The sequence below is a fragment of the Martes martes genome, assembly GCF_963455335.1.
Source record: "Martes martes genome assembly, chromosome: 1".
Classification (NCBI taxonomy): Eukaryota; Metazoa; Chordata; class Mammalia; order Carnivora; family Mustelidae; genus Martes; species Martes martes.
Window position 1 is genome coordinate 192817168 of NC_137888.1, and position 23839 is coordinate 192841006.

The following is a 23839-nucleotide window of genomic DNA, read 5'->3' on the forward strand; positions in this document are numbered from 1 at the left end:
ACAGGCCGGCCTTTTCCCATTTCCATTTGAGTTTCCTGTGGGTGTGTGCCAGTCCTACCAAATGTGTCTGGAGGAGGACAGGGGACATCAGAGAGCACCTGACTTTCTCCTTGGGGTCTTCTATAGGAGGCCCCCACCATCTACTCTCTTCAGCATAGGCTCTCAGCTATTGGGTTCCACTTATATTTAGGGTGATGCTCTATTGTTGTCTGGGGGAGGAGATTCTTCAGGGCCAGAATAATGGAGAACAGTCAAAGGAAGTCAGCTCTTTAGAACGTCTCCAGAGTGAACTATCTACAAGAAAAACAAACCCTTTTCTTGCGATTGTGACCACCTTCTGCTGTGTGACCTGCTTCCTAGGGTTTCCCAGCTTGGGTGGGAAAGTCAACAGTGAAGGATGCATATGGAACAGGGAGGGTGCATATGGCCTCTAGAAGAGGGTTTGGGTTGGGCGAATTTAGTCCTAAGTCATGTTGGAGCTAAGTCCTAAGACCTTGGCCCTACTTGTTGCTCTTTGCCAGGAGGAGAGATGGATTCAAGTAGGCACAGCTGGCCAGATACTTTTTCTTGCAGGAAGGAATATTGTGCTCATGACACTTAGCACATTTGTATGTGCTATAAAAGTATCCTTAGAATGGTTAATATAGCTTTCTAAAATTTATAGGTATGCTGGAATACTGAATGGTATTTACAAGCTTTAAAAAAGTAGAATCATCTCAGTGGTTAAAAGTAAAAGCCTTTATTATCAGAAATTCTGCATGCAATACTCATTGTCAGCTTCCATTGTGTGTGTGTGGCCCATCTACTTGTGCAGTCACTTTAGGATCCCATCTCACTTACCCATTCTTGTCGTGACCTTCCTGCAACACTTCCCATTAGTAGCCTAATGCCTTCCAGGAATGCAACTCATCTTATTACTAAGGAAAGCATACTGGAAGCTAAATGTATGACACAAAGGGTTTGATAATGCATTCCAAAGTCCATTGTTTGAGGCATTTTGAATACCTGCCATTCTGGTGTGGGAAGCAAGACAGTAAATATGTATTCATAACATTACGCAACACATGATCATATTTATATTGCGAGCTAAGAGTGAAACAGAGAGGGAACATGCTGGAGTCTGTTCTAAGCATTTTACCTGTACTAACCTATCAACTCTTCACAGTAACACTATGAGTTATATACAATTATTTCCATTTTATATATGAAAAAGCTAAGTTGCAGAGAGGTTAAGAAACTCACCCATGGTCACATGGCTAGAGGGTGATGGACTTCTGATGAGAGCCCATGAAGCCTGGCTCCAGAGTTTCTGCCACTAGCTCCTGCCCTTCAGTGGTTCCTGGAAGATTCTTATAACCCAGAATTGTTTTCCAGGGGGGTTATACCATTTTACACTTTCAGTTATACTTAACATCTGGTTATTTAACCAAGAAATATGAAATATATGTCCACAAAAAAATTAATACAAGAATGTTCATTGTAACTTTATTCTTTTTATAATTTTATTTTATTTGAATTCAATAAATTAACATCTAGTGTATTATTAGTTTCAGAGGTAGATTTCAGTGACTCATCAGTTGCGTGTAACACCCAGTGCTCATTACATCACGTGCTGTCCTTAATGCCCATCACCCAGTTACCCCGTCCCCCCATCCATCTCTCCTCCATCAACCCTCAGTTTGTTTCTCATAGTTAAGGGCCTCTTATGGCTTATCTCCCTCTCTGATTTTGTCTTATATTGCAACCTTATTCTTAACAGTAAAAAAACTGTGAACAGTCCAAATATTCATTTAACAAGGGGTTGGCTAATCAAGCTGTAGTCTATTCACATAATGGAATACCACTTGATTTCAGCAAAAGAAGGAGTTTAGGGACAATATGAATGAGTCTCAAAAACCTTATGCTGAGTCAAAGAAGTCAAACACAAAAGGGCATTTACTGTATAATTCCATGTATACGAATTTCAAGAACAGATAAATCCATGCAGATAAAAGTTGGGATAGCACTTTCTTCCTGTCTGGGGACAGGGACATGTGGCTGGGCGATGGCAATGCTCTATATTTTGATTGGTCAAAAATAATTGAGTTTTACACTTAATATCTGTGCATTTTCTTATATATATTTATGCCTCACTTACACACACATACACACACAAATGCATACAGTAACACACGGAAACACCCCCTTCTTCCCTGATCTATTCCCTTCCTCAGTGGTAACCACTGTTTACAGACTGGTGTGGAGTTTCCATCAGTTTTCATTTCAGTGGATGTGTGTATATATACATCCAAATAGGTTTTTATATTTTAACATAAATAAGATCAGACTATATGGATTATTCTGCTACCTGCTTTCATTTTTGATTAGTGATATGTCTTGAAGAGTTTTCCATGTCCATAGTTAACTTTTGTCTTAATTTTCTAGGTTAGCTTGGAGTTCCAGAGTATGAATACACTTGATTTCTTCAGCCAGTCTCCTGCTTGACAATTTGGCAATTTTCAGTTTTCACTTTGACAGTGCTATAATGAAAATTTTATACATAAATATTCGTGCATATGTGCAAGCATTTTTGTAGACTACTTTCCTAGAAGTGGGTTTGCTTGGGCAAAAGGTATGGACACTTTGGTGGATACTGCCAAATTGGTTTATAATTTTGCAACCAATTTTTGTCAGTTATACTCTTTCTAACCACATATGAAGAGCTAGATTCTGGCCTTCTCTCTAACAATAGACATTATCAATCTTTTAATGTTTTTGAGAGTACATAGGTTAAAAAAAACAGTATCTTTTTCTGTTGAGAATTAAAAAAAGAGAAGTTTTGATTTTCTTCTTTATGTAAAATATACACATGCACGTATGTACTTCCCGCTCCACACTCCTTCCCACCTCTGTAATTCTGGAGGCCTCAAAGCCTGATACTTTCTCACCAGCAAGTTAGGGAATACTTCCTAATTTTAGTTTTAATTTGATGGACTGTTCTAGTGAATAGCAGGATTCTGTCCTCTCTGACATTCTTTCTTAATATAGTAGCCATAGTTGTTAATCTTGATTTCTATTGGAATTTTTTTTTTAAATTTAATCCAAGCTCCTTTGTGATGGATGAATTTTTAAAAGTGACATGACTTGCTTTATGAAACTCGTCAGTCTAAGTTGAATGATGAAAACTGATCCTACCACTGGACTCTCTAACTAACCTCCATTTGCCCCTCCTCCATAATGGCTTTCTTAATAATTTGCATATTGAATATATTTGTAATGGTGTTTCCCTGAGGAAAAAAGTGCCATCCCAATGAGACTTTATTTCTGAACATGGAGCAGGTCAGTTTCTGGCAGAGCTTTGGAATCTGAGTTGCCTAGTAGGTGGGAATTTGGGAAGTGGATATCGGTGGTAATTCTCTTCTGAGGCAGTATTGCCAGAGGGCTTTGCATTCTGCACCCCCAGGGGTTCTGCCTTGCTGAGTTTAGCACAATTGAGAGCTGTACTGAGTTTTGCCCAGTTTATTTATGCATGTGGGTTTACTTGTGCAGGTGGGGGGAGATGCAGGGAGTGATAGGTCACTGACAGATTTTATTCTTGGAGATGCTGGAATTATTACTAGCAAAAATCACAATGGTCATTCCTTCAGGAAGTGTCTAGTGAGCCTCTGGTGGGGGGACTTTGTGTTCAGCAGGAAATCTCATATTTTTAAATTTCATGATTTCTGTACCTGCTTCTCTCTCTTCCTACCTCATAAATTGCTGTTTCAGCCTATGCTTCAGGTAGCCCTAGGGCTTCTCTGAGGGGTACCTGAGAGAGTGACTGTCAAGAGGTGAGGCTCTGCTCCCCTGTCTCCCCGACCCGTTATCTTTTTCCTACCTCTGCCAGTGCTATACTTCTTCTCCTTTTTTGGTTTTCAAGTAAGTTTTTACTAGAAGAAAGAGTTCTGCTGCTAGAAATATATTTGAAAGCCATAGCACTCCTGCAAGGAAGTGTGTATGTATAGGTATCTATTGATATTCCTGTGTACAAAGACAAGATGATTATTTTCATCACCTTGCTCTGCACCCACCTAATTGGCCAAATCCTGAACAGTGCCATTCAAAACTCAGCTTTTCTTTTCCAATCACTAGTGTCCTACTTCAGGCCGCATTTGAAGGAATGATTGGAGAATATGGAGGATAGGCCTCCATCATAATGTCCAGACTTCAGTTTTCCATTATTCTTAGTCGCTCATTCATAATTCAGAGAAACTTTAAAGGATGCATGGATTTGGAAGTTTATTTTTTAATTTTTGGATTGAAAAATACTGCAGTATCCCTGAAAGTAAGATCTATGTATTTTCAGACTGCTTTGGGAGAGTTCTTTATGCAAATGATATTTGCAATAATAATCTATTTTTTTTCAGTGGTACTTGGGAACAAAATGTTTTAGCAGTTGGTTTTATTTAAGTGTGTGCTTCAAAGTTATAAAAAGTATTTCTTTATAAAAAATGTCCTCTACTTACATAATCTCATTAATAGCACTGACCTCTCCATCACATCCGACTACTGGACATGGACCTTATTTCCTGAGCTGGGAAATGTGCTTGCCTCGGGTTAGTATGAGTTTTGGAAATACAATATCCTTGTTCAGTCAGGAAGCAAGAGGTTGTTCTCAACATCTTTATAGGAACCAAAAGATAATTTTCTAAAAGAAGATTAGCATGTAAACTTGAGTTGGTAGTTTCAGATGTGGACATTACTGTATTGGGTAAAAAGAGGAAATGTCGTTTGGTTGCCGCCTTCTCCGCCGTAGGAGGGTCGGGGAGAGATTCCTCAGCTAAAGAATTTTTCAGATTTTGAATATGGGGAGACAAGATGGCGGGGAAGTAGGAGGAGGCGCCTTTTCAACCTGCACCCTAAAGTGAGCTGATTACCTACCAAAGAACTCCGATCACCCATGAAATCAGCCTGAGATCAGAATTATACACGTCTGGATCTCTACGGGGGCCAGAAGACGCCAGTGGGCAGGTAAAGTGGAGTGGGAACGTCGGACTGATATCGGAAGATAAACAAAAGGGGGAGGGAGCCACCAGAGGCGACCGACTGGAAAATAATACCCCAATACGAGAGTGCCCGGCATCTGGGGACCAGCATTAACTTGGAGTCTTGTTGAAAGCACTCAAAAGAGCAAAGACTCGCGCGGGGAAATTGTGGGAATCGGGGCGGATAGGGATAGGGGCTTAAGTCCCCAGACCCAGGGCAGCATCCCCTGGCGCTGAGCCGGAGAGTGCGGCGGAGAAACCTGGTCTTTGTCCCGGAGCCGACAGTGCGCCCGAGAACGGGTGGAGTCCGGCTCCCGTGAGGGGCTGGGAGCCACACCAGACGGCAGAACGCGCACCTTACTGGAGATGCTCGCGTGCCTCAACCTCCCCTGAGAGAGGTGCACGAACGCCCAGCCTGGTGTTCTGGGACCCACGCGGTGATAGACCCACGCGGCGATAGAGCCGATAGAGCTGGAGGCGCTGCGCCCCAAACCATCCCCTGGGAGAGGTGCGCGCAAGCCCTGAGCTCTCAGCCCCAGCCAGCGGGAAAATCTCAGTGTGCGATTGCTGCTTGGAACCTCTCTGGCGGTCTGGAGCTGCCCAGACAGCACAGCTGCCTTGGTTTTGCGTACAAGCAGGAGATCCTGCGTCCCCAGGGACCGCGACTCAGAACCTGCTCTGCCAGCGGCCCAGCGGCTGCAGCACCTGCAGGGGAGCAGACTGAGGCTTCTCTCTGAGAGGGAGGTTGGGGTGCAGTTTTCTTTCCTCTAAACCTCCAAAAACCATCAAAAGCTGTCAAGGCGAGAGAAAAGAAGTGAACAAACATAAAAACCTCCAGAGAACAAAAACCTGAAAAAAAAAACGTTTTTCTCAGAGCCCACCCCCTTGAGGGGGTCGGGAGGACTTAACTCAGGGAACATCATTGACTGAAAACCCATGTGGCAGCCCCCTCCCCCAGAAAACAAATCAGGAAAAAAAAAAAAAAAGACTACAAGAGAACAACCACCACTACTTCATAGATACAACTTTTATTTTTAATTCTTTCCCACTATTCTGGTTCATTTTTTTTCTTTTTTTATATAGATAACTTTTTAACCTATTTACCATCACAGTGAGATGTCCAGTACATCAAATTCCATGATAAACTTCTAACCTGAATTTTTTTTGATACATACACATGTGTTTTTCTTTTGCTTTTCTATTTTCTTAATTTTTAAAAAAATTTTTAACTTAGTTTAGTCCAGTTTATTCCTTTTTTATTTTTATTTTCTAATATTCATATAGAGTTAAACTTCAAGGTAACCCCCTTTCTCCAAGCAATGCTACCCCTATAGGTGAACCAATTTTTAATCCCCCTTTTTCTTAGGAAAGTTGAGTCCTTTAACAAAGATATCAAGATACATCCAGGAAGAATCAAAATAACCTTCCTCGCCCACACCGAGAATCTATAACCATGCTCCCATCTTTTTCTTCTGCCAGTGTCTCTGTGTATTTATGTTTGTCTGGATAGTATATAAATCTTATACTTGGGGTTCTTCTTGACGAGGCTCCTCCTTTTTTTTTGCTTATATATATATATTTTTTCTCTCGTCATATACTTTTATCAGTCTTTTTGTTTGTCTGTTTTTGTTCGTATACGTCATAAACCTTACCCTGGGGCCCATTTGGGCTGAACCTTCACTTTTATCTTCCCTTTTTTTCCTGTCTCTCTCTCTCCCTCTTTTTTCTTTTTCTTTTCTTTTTTCTCTCATTTGGGTGGGGAATCCTGAGTGCTCAGAAGCGTTCCAGGGTGCACCTTGACTGCACCACGGTCAATACATCCAGCTACATCTGTCCAGTCATCTCTCACCAAAATGACTAGGAGGAGGAATCCCCAACAGAAGAAAAATACAGAGGATGGGCCTTCTGCAACAGAGCTAACGGCTATCAACATAGACAATATGTCAGAAAGAGAATTCAGGCTAACAATTATCCAGGCAATAGCTAGGTTGGAGAAAGCCATGGATGACCAAACAGAATTGATTAGGGCAGAATTGAAAGCGACCAGAGAGGAGGTTCATAATGTTAGGGCAGAGCTGAAGGCCACCAGGGATGAGGTTCACAACGCTCTCAATGAGTTCCAATCTAATCTAAATTCTCTAAAAGCTAGGGTAACTGAGACAGAAGATAGAATTAGTGATCTGGAGGACAAACAAATAGAGAGAAAGGATCAGGAGGAAGCCTGGAACAAACAGCTTAGAAGCCACGAAAACAGAATCAGGGAAATAAATGATGCCATGAAACGTTCCAACGTCAGAATTATTGGAATCCCTGAAGGGGAGGAGAAAGAAAGAAGTCTAGAAGATATAGTGGAACAAGTTTTTCATGAAAATTTTCCCAATCTTGCGAATGGAACAAGTGTTCATGTACTAGAAGTAGAAAGGTCCCCCCCCAAGATTATAAATTCAAAAAAAACATCCAGGCACCTCATAGTAAAATTGAGGAATCATAATTGTAGATACAATCTCTTGAAAGCCGCTAGGACAAAGAACCTCCTTACATACAGAGGAAAGCCCATCAGAATAACGTCAGACCTGTCCACAGAGACCTGGCAAGCCAGAAGGGGCTGGCAAGATATATTCAGGGCACTAAATGAGAAGAACATGCAGCCAAGAATACTTTATCCAGCAAGACTGACATTCAAAATGGATGGAGAGATAAAGAGTTTCCAAGACCGGCAAGGCTTGAAAGACTATGCAACCACCAAGCCGACACTGCAGGAAATATTAAGGGGGGTTCTATAAAAGAGGAAAAATCCTAAGAATAGCATTGAACAGAAATATAGAGACAATCGACAGAAAGAAAGACTTCAAAGATAACACAATGTCAATAAAAACGTATCTCTCAATAATCACTCTCAATGTGAATGGCCTAAATGCACCCATAAAACGACACAGGGTTGCAGATTGGATAAAACGACAGGACCCATCCATATGTTGTCTACAAGAGACCCATTTTGAACCTAAAGATACACCCAGACTGAAAGTGAAGGGATGGAGAAGCATCTTTCACGCCAATGGGCCTCAAAAGAAGGCCGGGGTAGCGATTCTCATCTCAGATAAATTAGATTTTAAACTAAAGACGGTAGTCAGGGATACAGAAGGACACTACATCATTCTTAAAGGGACTATCCACCAAGATGATCTAACAATTGTAAATATCTATGCCCCCAATATGGGAGCAGCCAATTACATAAGAAAACTATTAATCAAGATAAAGAGTCATATTGATATGAATACATTAATAGTAGGAGATCTTAACACGCCTCTCTCAGAAATAGACAGATCATCGAAGCAGAAAATCAATAAAGAAATAAGAGCATTGAATGACACATTGGACCAGATGGACCTCATAGATATATACAGAACATTCCACCCTAAAACAACAGAATACTCATTCTTCTCAAGTGCACATGGAACCTTCTCCAGAATAGACCACATACTGGGTCACAAATCAGGGCTCAACCGATACCAAAAGACTGAGATGATTCCCTGCATATTCTCAGATCACAATGCTTTGAAACTGGAGCTCAATCACAAGGAAAAGTTCAGAAGGAACTCAAATAGCTGGAAGCTAAAGACCACCTTGCTTAAGAATGCTTGGATCAACCAGGAGATCAAAGAAGAACTTAAACAATTTATGGAAACCAATGAGAACGAAGACACTTCACTCCAAAACCTATGGGATACAGCAAAGGCGGTCCTAAGGGGGAAATTCATAGCCATCCAAGCCTCCCTCAAAAAAATTGAAAAATCCAGAATACACCAGCTGTCTCTACACCTTAAAGAACTGGAGAATCAACAACAAATCAAACCAACTCCACACGTAAGAAGGGAAATAATCAAGATTAGAGCAGAGATCAACGAGGTAGAAACCAGAGATACAGTAGAACGTATCAACGAAACTAGAAGCTGGTTTTTTGAAAGAATCAATAAGATCGATAAACCATTGGCCACACTAATCCAAAAGAAAAGAGAGAAAGCCCAAATTAATAAAATTATGAATGAAAAGGGAGAGATCACAACTAACACCAAGGAAGTAGAAACAATCATCAGAAGCTATTATCAACAGTTATATGCCAATAAGCTAAGCAACCTAGATGAAATGGATGCATTCCTGGAAAACTATAAACTCCCAAAATTGAACCAGGAAGAAATTGACAACCTGAATAGACCGATATCTAGTAACGAGATTGAAGCAGTGATCAAAAACCTCCCAAAAAACAAGAGCCCAGGACCTGACGGATTCCCTGGGGAATTCTATCAAACTTTCAAAGAAGAAATAATACCTATTCTCCTGAAGCTGTTTCAAAAAATTGAAGCAGAAGGAAAACTTCCAGACTCTTTTTATGAAGCCAGCATCACCCTGATCCCCAAACCAGGCAAAGACCCTACCAAAAAGGAGAATTTCAGACCGATATCACTGATGAATATGGATGCTAAGATTCTCAACAAGATCCTAGCAAACAGGATCCAACAGCACATTAAAAAGATTATCCACCATGACCAGGTAGGATTCATCCCTGGGTTACAAGGATGGTTCAACATTCGCAAATCAATCAATGTGATAGAACAAATCAATAAGAGAAGAGAGAAGAACCACATGATCCTCTCCATTGATACAGAAAAAGCTTTTGACAAAATCCAGCATCCGTTCCTGATTAAAACGCTTCAAAGTATAGGGATAGAGGGAACATTCCTGAACTTCATCAAATCTATCTATGAAAAACCCACAGCAAATATCATCCTCAATGGGAAAAAGCTTGCAGCCTTCCCATTGAGATCAGGAACACGACAAGGATGCCCACTCTCACCACTCTTGTTCAACATAGTATTAGAAGTCCTAGCAACAGCAATCAGACAACAAAGAGAAATAAAAGGTATCCAAATTGGCAAGGAAGAAGTCAAACTCTCTCTCTTCGCAGATGACATGATTCTTTATATGGAAAACCCGAAAGACTCCACCTCCAAACTACTAGAACTCATACAGCAATTCAGTAATGTAGCAGGATACAAAGTCAATGTCCAGAAATCAGTGGCTTTCTTATACACTAACAATGAAAATACAGAAAGGCAAATTAGAGAATCGATTCCATTTACTATAGCACCAAAAACCATAAGATACCTCGGGATAAACCTAACCAAAGAGGTTAAAGATCTGTACTCGAGGAACTACAGAACACTCCTAAAAGAAACTGAAGAAGACACAAAAAGATGGAAGACCATTCCATGCTCTTGGATGGGAAGAATAAACATCGTTAAAATGTCTATACTGCCCAGAGCAATCTATACTTTTAATGCCATTCCAATCAAAATTCCACCAGTATTTTTCAAAGAGCTGGAGCAAATAATACTAAAATTTGTATGGAATCAGAAGAGACCCCGAATTGCTAAGGAAATGTTGAAAAACAAAAATAAAACTGGTGGCATCACGTTACCTGATTTCAAGCTTTACTACAAAGCTGTGATCACCAAGACAGCATGGTACTGGCATAAAAACAGACACATGGACCAGTGGAACAGAGTAGAGAGCCCAGATATGGACCCTCAACTCTATGGTCAAATAATCTTTGACAAAACAGGAAAAAATATCCAGTGGAAAAAAGACAGTCTCTTCAATAAATGGTGCTGGGAAAACTGGACAGCTATATGTAGAAGAATGAAACTTGACCATTCTCTTACACCGTACACAAAGATAAACTCGAAATGGATAAAAGACCTCAACGTGAGACAGGAATCCATCAGAATCCTCGAGGAGAACATAGGGAGTAACCTCTTTGATATCAGCCATAGCAACTTCTTTCAAGATATGTCTCCAAAGGCGAAGGAAACAAAGGCAAAGATGAACTTCTGGGACTTCATCAAGATAAAAAGCTTCTGCACAGCAAAAGAAACAGTCATCAAAACAAAGAGGCAACCCACGGAATGGGAGAAGATATTTGCAAATGACAGTACAGATAAAAGGTTGATATCCAGGATCTATAAAGAACTCCTCAAACTCAACACACACAAAACAGATAATCATATTAAAAAATGGGCAGAAGATATGAACAGACACTTCTCCAAGGAAGACATACAAATGGCTACCAGACACATGAAAAAATGTTCATCATCACTAGCCATCAGGGAGATTCAAATCAAAACCACATTGAGATACCACCTTACACCAGTTAGAATGGCCAAAATTAGCAAGACAGGAAACAACGTGTGTTGGAGAGGATGTGGAGAAAGGGGAACCCTCTTACACTGTTGGTGGGAATGCAAACTGGTGCAGCCACTTTGGAGAACAGTGTGGAGATTCCTCAGGAAATTAAAAATAGATCTTCCCTATGACCCTGCAATTGCACTGCTGGGTATTTACCCCAAAGATACAGATGTAGTGAAAAGAAGGGCCATCTGTACCCCAATGTTTATAGCAGCAATGGCCACGGTCGCCAAACTGTGGAAAGAACCAAGATGCCCTTCAACGGATGAATGGATAAGGAAGATGTGGTCCATATACACTATGGAGTATTATGCCTCCATCAGAAAGGACGAATACCCAACTTTTGTAGCAACATGGACAGGACTGGAAGAGATTATGCTGAGTGAAATAAGTCAAACAGAGAAAGTCAAGTATCATATGGTTTCACTTATTGGTGGAGCATAACAAATAATATAGAGGACAAGGGTAGATGGAGAGGAGAAGGGAGTTGAGGGAAATTGGAAGGGGAGGTGAACCATGAGAGACTATGGACTCTGAAAAACAACCTGAGGGTTTTGAAGGGGCGGGGTGGCAGGGTGGGGGAACCAGGTGGTGGGTATTAGGGAGGGCACAGATTGCATGGAGCGCTGGGTGTGGTGAAAAAACTATGAATACTGTTACGCTGAAAATAAATAAAAAATGGGAAAAAAAAAGATTTTGAATATAAAAAAAAAAAAAAAGAGGAAATGTCTGATAAAAATTATCCAATCTAAATGTTGTCCAAGGAGATGGCTGTTCTCTCTCACCACAATCCTCATAATAAATGTCACCAGGAATTGTTAAATCACTGCTTCAGCCAGTACTGTAAGTTTTCATAAGGACCAAAATGTTCAGAATATTTTCATCAGCAGGATTTCTTTTAGAAGATCATTCAGCTTAATAAGTTCTCTTGACGTTCATTTTCTTGGAGTGAGAGGGAGTAGGGGACTATATAATTTTATGAGGACAACAAATAAACATTCCTTCTTAAGCATGGCTTTCATTTGATTAGTAATTGTTTTAATTTGACATGTTTGCTGTGTATCATGTAGTTCTCATCTCGTGCACATTTCCTTGAGAGCAGTGATTTTCTCTTGCTTTGGGAGTCAGAGCTCAGTGACAGAGGCTGACTTAGCAATGCCTGGGGATTGGGGGCAGGGGAGAGTTCAAAGGATCCCAGAAGATTCTGTTCTGCAGCCCTCCTCTTTTGGAATCAGTGCTCCCAAGCCCTCTGTACTGCCCTCCTGCCTCCTCACGTGTGAGATTAGATTTATACCAGCTGCCATGGACATGGTTGCCTAAATCTGTGGAATGTTTTGCTAAACGCTGCTGGTGAAATAGTCCACATTAAGCCTAGAACTCCTCCTCCCACTCTTTTAACCCATCCTTTGTCCTTATTCTTTTACTCACTTGATCACTTTATGATTTTGCACTTTGACATCCTATAGATTCATTAAGAACTTTTATTCCAAGCACCAGGGCTTTACATAACATGATGATTAGCCAAAGTGTTATTCTGTTTGAGCTAAGTGATGACAATGTATTTGATTGGAGCCTTGTAATTGTTATTTTAAAATCAAAGTAATGGATTATGATCTCAGAATGGGAACATGATCCAAAAGAATAATAATAATTAGATGAGCAACCACTTAGAAGAAAATAAATGCCCCGTCACAGACCAGGGGCCCTGTGTTCCCTGAGTACTGCCTACCTTTGCAATCCCAGGTTCCCAGGGAGAGTGGGTTCTCATCCCCCTTTCCCTGGGCTAGCATCACTGCAGCCTTCTAGTTCCTAGAAGTAGTTGGTCCCTTCTTGCCTGGGGAATTTCACTTGCTGCTCCTTCCATTTGGGAAGCACCTCCACTGGTGATTTCTTGGCTGGTCACTTGGAGTCTTTCCCACTGTCTTGCCTCCTTAGGGAGGTTTTCTGGCCACAGTACCTAAAGTCATCTTCCTGTCCCATGCCTGTCCACACATGCAATGCACATCATCATCTGTCACAGCACGTGATTTATTTCCTCTCCTTTAGGAAACCTAAGTTGTGTCTCCTTGATACTGGTCTCTCACTCCCACTGGACTTCAAGCTCCACGAGTTGGGTGAAGACTATACATGTCTCATTCACCATGGCAGCCCCAGTGCCATCCTGGCACTTGGCGTTAAGTGGATGCTCAATACATATTGTGGTTGAATTAATGGAATATTCTGAAGTTCCAACTTTCTCTGAATCCATATCAATATATTCTATCTTTAGTACTTCTGTTGTGATAACATATGATCTTCCAGTGGTTGAATTTAACCACACTCCGCTGACTTTTCTCAGGCATATGAAGGATCAGAATAAGAAGGTGGCCAACCTCAAGCACAACCAACAGTTGGAAAAGAAGAAAAATGCCCAATTACTGGAAGAAGTCCGAAGGCGAGAAGATAGCATGGCTGACAACTCACAACACTTGCAGGTGAGCTCAGACTTCTCCTCTTAAAACCTAAATAATTGAAGATTGACTGTCTCTGACATATACCCATTGCTGTGGAAAAATACGAACAGAAATGGGGGACTTGCCTTAGCTTTGAGTCCAGTACTAGCAGTGTGCTCCCAGAGAACCCAATAGGCCTTTATAGCTGTGGGGCATCATTTTCAGAATGGTGCCCAAGAAGAGCTGATTATGGTGGAAACTATAATACTGCACAGTCTATTGGTTTCTATACCTCACTTTAAAAGGTAAGGGCTGGGGCACCTGGGTGGCTCAATCGTTAAGCGTCTGTCTTCGGCTCAGGTCACGGTCACAGGGTCCTGGGATCGAGCCCCACATCGGGCTCCCTGATTGGCGGGAAGCCTGCTTCTCCCTCTCCCACTCCCTCTGCTGTGTTCCCTCTCTTGCTGTGTCTCTCTCTGTCAAATAAATAAATAAAATCTTTAAAAAAAATAAAATAAAAGGTAAGGGCTGCATTTATATAGTTGGCAAGAAGCTTAAAACATAGAAATGTCCTCCTTTCAGAATTGTATTTTAGTGGTTTTGGCGTTAGTAGAAGGGAAATGTATGCATATTATCGCAGAAAGTATTTGAAAAAGGATGCATTAAGTTGATCTCAGTTTACAAAACTGGTTTTGTTTTGTTCAAAACTCTGAGGTTCTCAGACAGATCATTATTCTGTCTTCTCTGTGTAATATAGTTATCTCTGAATGGACATCCCTATCTCAGAAACCAACTGGCTGACTGAAAACACCAATTTTTCCTCATTAACCATCCTTATTTTTGGCAAAGGAGCTCTCTTCATGTGCTCAATAAAACATTCAAGCTAAAACAGGGCATTTGCTTTGAAGTTCCTTTATTTATTCCAGTGTGCCTTTAAACAGAACAGTTCAAGTTCAACTTGGCCAGAGTTCATGTTAAATTTTGCTTATTAATTAGTGTCTTTCTCCAGTTATATATTAGGTTTCCTCCTTGGAGATAGAAGGAGTTAGATAGTTTCAGTATGTATTCAGTTCATCTTTTTAATTGACCAAGAGGAAAATAAATAATTATTCTAGAGTGGGAAATACAAGGAAATGTCTTGCCCAGAGCATGGCACATGGAGGTTACTTAGTCAATATTAGTTTCTTTTTTCTCTGTGTCCTAGAGGTGCCTTAACGGTTTCAATCAAGGCCCTTTGCACAGATGGTTGATTTGGTTAGAACAATAGTAGCATCAGGTCCTTTGTTCAGGCTTGGGAACACCTGAGCATGGACTGGTAGCTTATTCGAATCCACAGCTTTCTCAATATTCTTGTCCCAGGATTTGAGTCTTAGTTTTCCCACCAATCATATGACATATTAGATTGGAGCCTGGAGACTGAGATCACAAGAACTAAAACCTATAGAACATTTTATTGCTTTGCCAGGCAAATATTCTTATTTGTTCCTCACCACAATGTTGGTGATTTTACATTTGGTAAACTGGAGTCAGCCTTTGAGAAACTAATGTAGAGGAATAATCACTGTAGTAGTTATCATTTACTGAACTTTTCAGTATCCTGGGTGCTATGTAGCTTACAGCACCTATTTAATTCTTTTTAAAAAAAGATTTCATTTATTTGAGAGAGAGAGCAGAGCAAGTGAGAAAGAGCACAAGCAGGAGAAGAAGAAGCAGACTTCTGTTCAGAGGGAGCCCGAGGCGGGACTCGATCTCAGGAACCCAGTATCATGACCTGAGCAGAAAGGCGGATGCTAACTGACTGAACCACCCAGGTGCTCCAGCACCTATTTAATTCTTATGAGTTGGGTTAGTTGGGACTCTTAGTTGTAACTGATAGGAACACAAGTCAATCTGAAATAAGCAAAAAAGGGAATCAGTTAACTGAAAAGGCCAGGTGGACTGCAGGCTACACTCAGATATTCCCACACTGGCGTCAGGAATCTGTCTCCATCCTACTCATAGGTGTGCTTGGCTCTTTGTTACTTTGATTCTTAAGAGAGCTGTCCACAGTGATGCCAGTCATGGCCACCAGCAGCCAGCCTCCAATGTGAGTATAGTCATGCTCAGAAAGGAGAAAGTTTCTTTCTTAGTGATTCTAGCAAAAGTTCAAACTGAAATAAGGGGTATATTGAACAGGCCAGGATGTGATCACCTGGAGCCTAGGGGATACAGGTTAGCCACACCCAAATCCTATGGGCTGAGGGTGGGAACAGGTGACTTCACACAAGAAAGAAAGGAGTGTGTTACTAGAAGGGGTGCTGGACAGTAAAACCGTAGAGATCCACTATAGCCATCTTATGGGATAGATAACCTGTTATCCCATTTGATATATGAGAAGAAGGAGGCTCTGAGAGGTTCCATAACTTGCTCCAAATTACTTAACTAGTAAGTAGCAGAGCCAGGACTCAAAAACTTAGATCTGACCATCTTTAGATGGTGAGAGTTCAGGAACAGAGTTCTAAAAGAGGGTGACAAGAAAACTGTAGAGTGGCAGAGAGTCTTCATGGAGCAGGTGGGATTAGAGCTGACATGGGAGGGACACAGCTGTAGGGAAGGCACTCCAGGAAAGAGAACTGTCAACAAAGGTATAGAGTCTGCATAGAGCAAGCTACAGGAGGGCACAAAACATAACAGACTGATTGACTGTGGTGTCAGTTTTCAGTGAGGTTAGTGTTACCATCTTTCTTTAACTGACTCTGGGGCTAGAATGCCCAGGATTCATTCCAAGCTTCAGAATTTACTTGCTAAATATCCTTGGGCAGGTGACTTACTCTTCCTCATTTCAGTTTCCTCATCTGTAATATGGGAATAATAATAATTGTATCTACTCCAGAGTTGCTCTGAGGATTAAAGAGTCAATGCATATAAAGAATTTAGAATTATACTTGGCACAAGCTATGCTCACAAGTATTAATGATTAATTGTTATTATGATAACAAGGAAAAGGTAAAAGGAACATTTTGTGAAATTGTTGTCTATGATATGCGTGGGCATTTATACAGTTCTACTCTTGATATGTTTTGAGCATCAGACTTGCTGTCTTTTCTATATATAGTCATTTCTTTTCTAAGGACACATCAAGTTATGGAAATTAATGCCTTGCTTTGACTCATGAACTTTTTCATAGCAATATTTTTATAAGGGGCCTCTTGATAACTACCTCATAGACTTATTCATAAAAGATAGCATGGTCTGGAATTGCTTAGTTGCATTCCTGACCACCCCAAATAAAGGATAGCATTTGAAATGCAATAAAAACTAATCACGATTAATTTTGATGAAAATGTCTCTGGTTAAGGTTAATAGAGAGTGAAACTCCCACTTTCTTGGATTGTTAAGCAGATGTACTCAGATGCAGTAATTACTGGCTTCTGAAGACAGAACTATACTTTCTCAGGGCATTTGCTTTTTTAAGATCACTGTTGTTTTAAGTATTTCCTGTTTATGAGTTAGCTTCTTCAGCCTTTTAATAAATGTCTGTCAACTGGGATCCAGTTTGGTTGGTTGGAAAGTTGGTTGATTGGTTAGTAGTTGTGGGATTGGTTAGTAGTTGTAGTTAGTAGTTGTTAGTAGTAGGATTGACGCCTACTAAATTTGGTTCATTCTATTCTAGTTTTTTGTAAGGGTTGGACACACTGACTTAATGATTTTGATCAACCAAATAACTATCATATAAAAAAAAAACTCAGGTACAGTATTTTCTGCAACAATAATAGCTGTTGGTTGAGGTTCCAAAGGAGAAATTGAAGAGATTCAACTAGTTATGAAAATTGGAGACAAAGTTGAAAGAATGTATTCAAACCAGGACATAACAGCAACAGGCAAAAACTGAGCTATTTCAATCCAATCTGGATATGTAGTCATGCTAAGAAACATTTCACAAACCCAACCTTCTTTAGTTCTTGGGTTTATAGTTTTATGGACGGAATTGCAAACTCAGATGCCTCCAGGGCCTAGGCTATTAGAGTAAATAAGAAACAGGTTTTCATTTAAGAAAAAATTATGATGTTTCATTCTTTCAGCATGTCTTAATTTAAATTTTTGGTAGAGATGTATCAGTTAGCAATTGCCGTAATAATGCTGTGTAGCAAATCATCCCAAAGCTCTGTGACTTTAAAGCATCAATAGTTATTGTCACAGATTTTTCAGATTGACCAAGTGGCTCAGCTTCTCCAGGGTGGGCTTAAGTGGGCATTCCTCTTTCTCACTGCAGGTCTTTGGGTGGCTGGGGCAGCTCCATTCTACAAATGTTTATTCCGAGACTCAGGCTGAAGGGGGTCAGTGCCACTGGGGAAACTCTTCTGATGACAGTAGCAGAGGCACAAGAGAGTAAGCAAAAACTCTCAAGGTCTCAGACGGCCTAGACTTAAACTGATACTGTGATTTTCACACTACGGCCCCACGACTGGCCAAAGCAAGGCACATGGGTGAGCAAATAAGTGGGGATTAGGGAAGTATACTCTACCCATGAAGATACCATTTTAAAGGGAGGAAGTACAATGAAGGGTGAGGACTGGAGACCAGTCATTCAAACTATCAAAAGAGACAACATTTGGAGAAACATTTCTCTACATAAGAAAAAACAGTAATGTAAACATAATGAAAAGTTACAGCTACAGGGCCCTTAGTATATGGATCTGATAGAGGGTGGTAGGGACTGTGAGGAACCCAAGAACCCAAGGCTCATCAAAGGGATTGAGACCACTAACCTTTGACTGAATGCTGCCAGAAAGGTGAGCCTACGATTGAGGGACCATCTGATTGCCATAAAATATACATTTTTATGTGAAATCTATAGATTTGGTGCATTTTTTTTAAAACACTCTGGATCTAGTGAAACACATGGGCAGATGAATTGACCATTGGCTTATAGCCTGTACTGTGCATCCCTGTACTCTGGTCCCACTGGTTTCACATGATGTAAGTAAAGAGACTAGCACCCTGGCTAGCTCAACTTGATCCATCCAAGAGAGAGGGCAGTTTAATGTAATTGTCCTGAGTCCTTTTTTTGTCTGAAAATACCTTGAATACCTTGAATTATTATTCCTCAGAGGAAATGCTCACAATCTATAAGAATAGAGAGTTTCTTGAATTAACTTCTTACATCATACTTTGGAGAATTTGGCAAGGAGAGCAGGAAGGGAAAGATCAAGAACCATGGAGCTAAACTGTCCAGTTTTCAAATATTGGCCCTTAGTATTATTAGCTCAGGACTCTGAGTAAGGTAGGGAACCTCTCTGACTCTTACTTTTTTTTCATCTATAAGAAGGAATTACAGTCTCTATTTCCTTGAGAGTGTTAAATAAGATGAGCTTTATGAAAGGGCCTAGCGCCGTACCTGATCTATGTGGGGTTCAGTTACTAGAGCTTTCCCCCAGGGAGACTGATAATGAGCATTTAACCATAGAAGACAGTGACCATTGGGAGTATCATCCAACAAATCCTTTGCAACTATTTTATACTGATGAGTAATACAGATACAGAGCACACACCAGTAAATGAAAGTTTCCAATAAAGCATTAAACAACATATTGGGCAATAAGGAGGAAAAATTAAAACGTTTTTCAAGTTTATGTTGAATCGTGTGTGAAAGGTAAATGTAAAAGATCATGGTTTTTTGTATAATTCTATAGAACTATTCCCCAGGACACAGATTATGGAGGATGATATTTATGTCTGGCCTTGGGGCTTTGGGCTTCTGTGTGTCCCATTAGAGACTGCATGGAGATTTTTCAACAAGGTGTCTTTCCGGAGATTCACACTAAATCGTCATTACCAGAATGGGATGCTTTCCGACCCCCAACCCCCAACCTCTGGCTATTTCTTGCTGAGTAAATATGCCAATTTGAAATCCCATTGGACATCTTTGTAGATTTTGGCTGCATTTTTCCCTGTGCAGTTATCGAGTTAATGAACTAACATTCTAAGAAATGCACACGCCAATATTTTATGCTCTTTTTCTGTTGTATGTCTGCAAAATTCTCTTCAATTTATTGCCTGAAAACTAAGGTCTGTTCTTGTGTGCTTCCGTTTCCAAATTATAGGTTCCCAGGGAACTGTAAAGTTTCTTCTCTGCCAGTGGTTAAATCCGAGTGTGATCAGTTTAAAAAGCAAATGAATGTTCCCATTTATTTTTGTCCTTTTAGTAGAGTTCTAAAAAATAAGAAAAGCTAGAAAGACAATTTTATTTTTCAATCTGTACAAGTCTATGTATGCATATCTTTTTTCCAAAGGGACTTCCTTTACTTTGTTTCTCCAATTGGAGTTGGAGGCAGCTAACTGAGGAAGTGTAACAAACAATAAACCTCAAAAAAAAAAAAAAAGTATTGCTTTCAGCAAAACATATAGTTCATTATGAAGTTCCTAAGCGTTGATAAGTTGTTTCTTTGCAGAGGGACACTTATGACCTAAGCAGCAATTTTTAAGCCTCATATCTGTATGTTCGTCTCTCCAAGTCATTGAGTTAAGTTCATTTCTCTTTCAGTTCCCTAAGCTTTAAATTGTTACTCAAACTGTGATCTATGTTCATGTGTTATGGTACACTTCTAAGTACTGCCATTAGAAGAAACCTGACCAGCAGAGTTAAGAGATTCATCATTGTCAAAACACGTTTATTTAGTACCTGGTTTTTCATGGCTGTTCAGTAGGCACAGTGTAGAGTGATTTAGGGAGGCTCCATTTCAGCCATCTTGTTTAACATATGGAAAGATGGGAAGTCATCTGAACACAGGTTTAAAAAAAAAATCCACATTTGTTCAAATTTGCTTTAGAATTTAGTACGATCTTTTTAACACTGTGAGATGTTTTGTTTGCCTTGCCATTTTCTATGCTGGTGGGTAGAGATTAGGATGTTCCATTAAACTGTGAATAAATTCTGTCGTATTGTTGAAATGTGGACTGAGCTACATCCAACATTTCCAGATTCTGTTCACGGTTTCAGACAACAAGACAACAAGAACATTTTTTCAGACAACAAGAAATACTCAAGTATTTTGCAGGTCTGCAGAGGCCATAGAATATTGGAGGGTAGGACTGAGGTTTAGTACAGAAGTGCTTTCTTTCCTTGGGGATTTATGTTGACATTTGTTTTTCTTTCACACTCTCATCCCTCATGAGCCAAAGACGACTTTTTGTTGTAGCAGCTCCCTATAGGCAGTCTCAGAAATTCTTATTTGACAATCAGTTCTGGTGGCCTTGAGTTGAGTCATTACTCTTTGTAGTAACTCACAGACTGTCAGGGATGACAAGGCGTCCTGTGCAATGTATTTGAGAACTAACCATTTGTTAGAAACATTCCAAGAAGCTAAGTGAAATCGTGTAAATAAAACTGTTGTATGTGGGGTTTTTCTTCTTTCCTTCCAATAAAGTATTACTTGTTTTTCCAAATGTGCCGTAACTCGCATGTTTCTTCTGAGAAACGTCTTCTGCTTTTTCTTGAGGATTTGTGACCTAATCCTCCACTTCATACAGCCCCTCTATACAAACACAATATATTTCTATGGAAAGGAGAGGTTTGCCCTTAATCAAGTGTTGCCTAATCTACCTACTAAATTACCCCCTGGAGACAGAGTGAGGTTCATTATTCTTTTCTGAAGGGTTTTCAGGTTTCACTCCATTAGTGGCTCTTAGTCCTCAGCAAAGTGAATGTTTGTTTGTCAAAGGCTGAAGATTCTACAGAATGAAATGTGACATATTTGTCAAATGAAATCATTGTTATTATGGAAGCAGAGTCCTGAATGCTCTGGAATGACAAGCTTGAGGGGATGGAGGATGGAGAAAGGAATCTTGCTGGAATAATATGGTAATCTCTTGTTCATTTCAAAGGAGGTTCCTAAAGAGGATCAGACAATTTTTTAGATATAATTCCATTTTCTCTTTTTGGTCCCTGAAATATAAATTGATAAGGGAAAGGCAGCGTGCATCCCCCTGTGTTCTCTAGTGAGATTTAGAAGTGTTGATAGGCGTGCCTCGGCTCTAGAGAAAGAGCAGGGAAAGAGCTTTGTAGAACCCGCCTTTCCTCTATTTACTTTCTTTTTTTTTTTTTTTAAGATTTTACTTATATATTTGAGAGAGAGCACAAGCAGGGGGAGCATCAGGCAGAGGGAGAGGGAGAGGCTCCTCACTGAACAGAGAGTGCCAGATGGGACTCCCTCCCAGGACCCTGGGATCATGACCTGAGCCGAAGGCAGATGCTTAACCAATTGAGCCACCAGGCACCCCCTCTGTTTACCTTTAACTCTGACCTCTGGGCTTACTTTGAGGTGAGGCTTGGGCCATAAACTGGAGACATCATTTTAATATGTTTTTAAAAATTTACTGCAGATGATCAGGTTAGACAATAACAACAACCACACATTTTAGCTAGAGCCCTGGGTGCTTCTCAAAGTGCTTCCATGGGATGATCTTCAGACTGGATCCTCCCATTGACCTTGAGGATTGGGTGAGGCAAGTTTGTGTGTTTTTGTTTTATAGATGGGGAAACTGAGCCTCAGACAGTGGTCCATTGACTCATCTGCAATCTTAGGTCTCATTAAAGGCAAAGCTTTGAGGAGGCAAAGCTTTCCTGTGAAGGACAGACTAAAGCTCAGCTTTTGGAAACTGAAAAAATGGCTTCCCCAGGCAAAAGTTTCTGGACCAGAAGTTGTGCTTTAAAAGCCACTGAGAAATGAGACCTTTAGGTTGTGTGCTTGGGATCATCTGTATGTCTTTACATTCTACTTGAATCTATAGTGGTGTGGTTTAATTTTCAAAGTAGATACAATGAAGGTATTACTGAGGAACCCACACTTTGAAGGCAAGGGGATTGAAAAAAAAAAAATTCTGATAGCATACCTTACTTTTTTTTCAAAGGTAGAATTGACATGATAACTCACACACATGGACTCTGGAAATCCCTAAAGGGCAGTCATGTTCAACATACATCTAAAGAGCCAGTACGGTTAAACCAGCTCTTCCTGGCCAGGGTAATTATGGCATGTTTACCCTGAGATATGGCTACCAGAGGTTAGCCGGGGGGGGGGGCGGGGGGGGCACCTGCAAATCACAGTGCACGTCACCCCAACATCAATAACCTCTTTCTAATGGATGTTGGTATTTCAGCATGTCTCTATGCAAGGTAGAGACCTGGGCATGGTTAATTTTTTAAAAATGTTAACTTTGACTTATGGCTTGTCCAAAGCATTGCTAAGCTCTATATTCAAACACTCCAGATTAAGGAAATGACAATCAATGACATGGGCAATGATTTAGATGGAAATCTTGCAAAAAGAAAATACAACTATAAAAATCTGTTCCTAGTCATTTAATAGTCTCTCCTGTAATACACATTTGGGAAGTTAGTAATTTGAATTTATGACACTTTTAATTTCTTCTCTGGTATTACACTTTCCCTCTACATCTTATTTATGCTGCTTGGAAAAACCCTGCAAGGTTAAGCAATAGTTAGTTTTTCTTACTAGAAAGGACCTTAGATTTTATTTAATATAAGCCCCTTGCTTTGCTGATGAGGAAAGGAGGGCCCAGAAAAGGCACATGAACTGCCCAAGTTTCCAGAGGGAGTTATTGGCAGAGGGGAGACCAAATCCCAAGCCTTTTGCCTCCCTGTCCAGTGTGCTTTGTATAGCCCACTGGTTCCCTAAGATATGTCTACCTTCAGTAGGATTTGAACCATTAACCCATAAGCCCCAAGTTTGGGCCTATGCTCTTTCAGCAATGGATGTTAGATTGGCCATTTAAGATGACATGAAATGATTCCTCACAATAAACTAAGCTTTATGCAAAGCTAATGAACAGGGTATTCTGTCATCTTCTATGACTCTTTTATGTCTTTACAATTAGAATAACTAAAAAAGTAGCAAATCGGTGGTGAAGAAAATTGTGAGAACAGACTACATAGCTTAGGACTTTTTAAATGCTAAATAAAGATCAGTTTAAGTTATTTATATCTTTGCCACTTTCCTCATCCAACAAAATGATGTCACCTGCAAAGGAACTCAGAAAGTCTCCTTTCATGGAAAAGAAGTATAGGTTGCTTAAATATGTCAACAATTAGAATACTAGCTGCTGTTTTTTATTGAGCAAAGAACTATTCCAAGGTTAATGTCTTTGGTTGAGTTCCTAAGA

The 23839-nt window shown here is 40.2% G+C and overlaps 1 protein-coding gene across 1 annotated transcript in view; it reads left to right on the forward strand.

The window, feature by feature from the left end:
- ERC2 (ELKS/RAB6-interacting/CAST family member 2) overlaps window positions 1-23839 on the forward strand; it is a gene marked incomplete at both ends in the record, with an annotated part of 911416 nt that overhangs the window by 475958 nt on the left and 411619 nt on the right. Inside the window, one exon of the mRNA XM_080828630.1 lies at window positions 13585-13720. Within this exon, the coding sequence (XP_080684756.1) occupies window positions 13585-13720 (136 nt within the window). The remainder of the gene's footprint in view (window positions 1-13584; window positions 13721-23839) is intronic.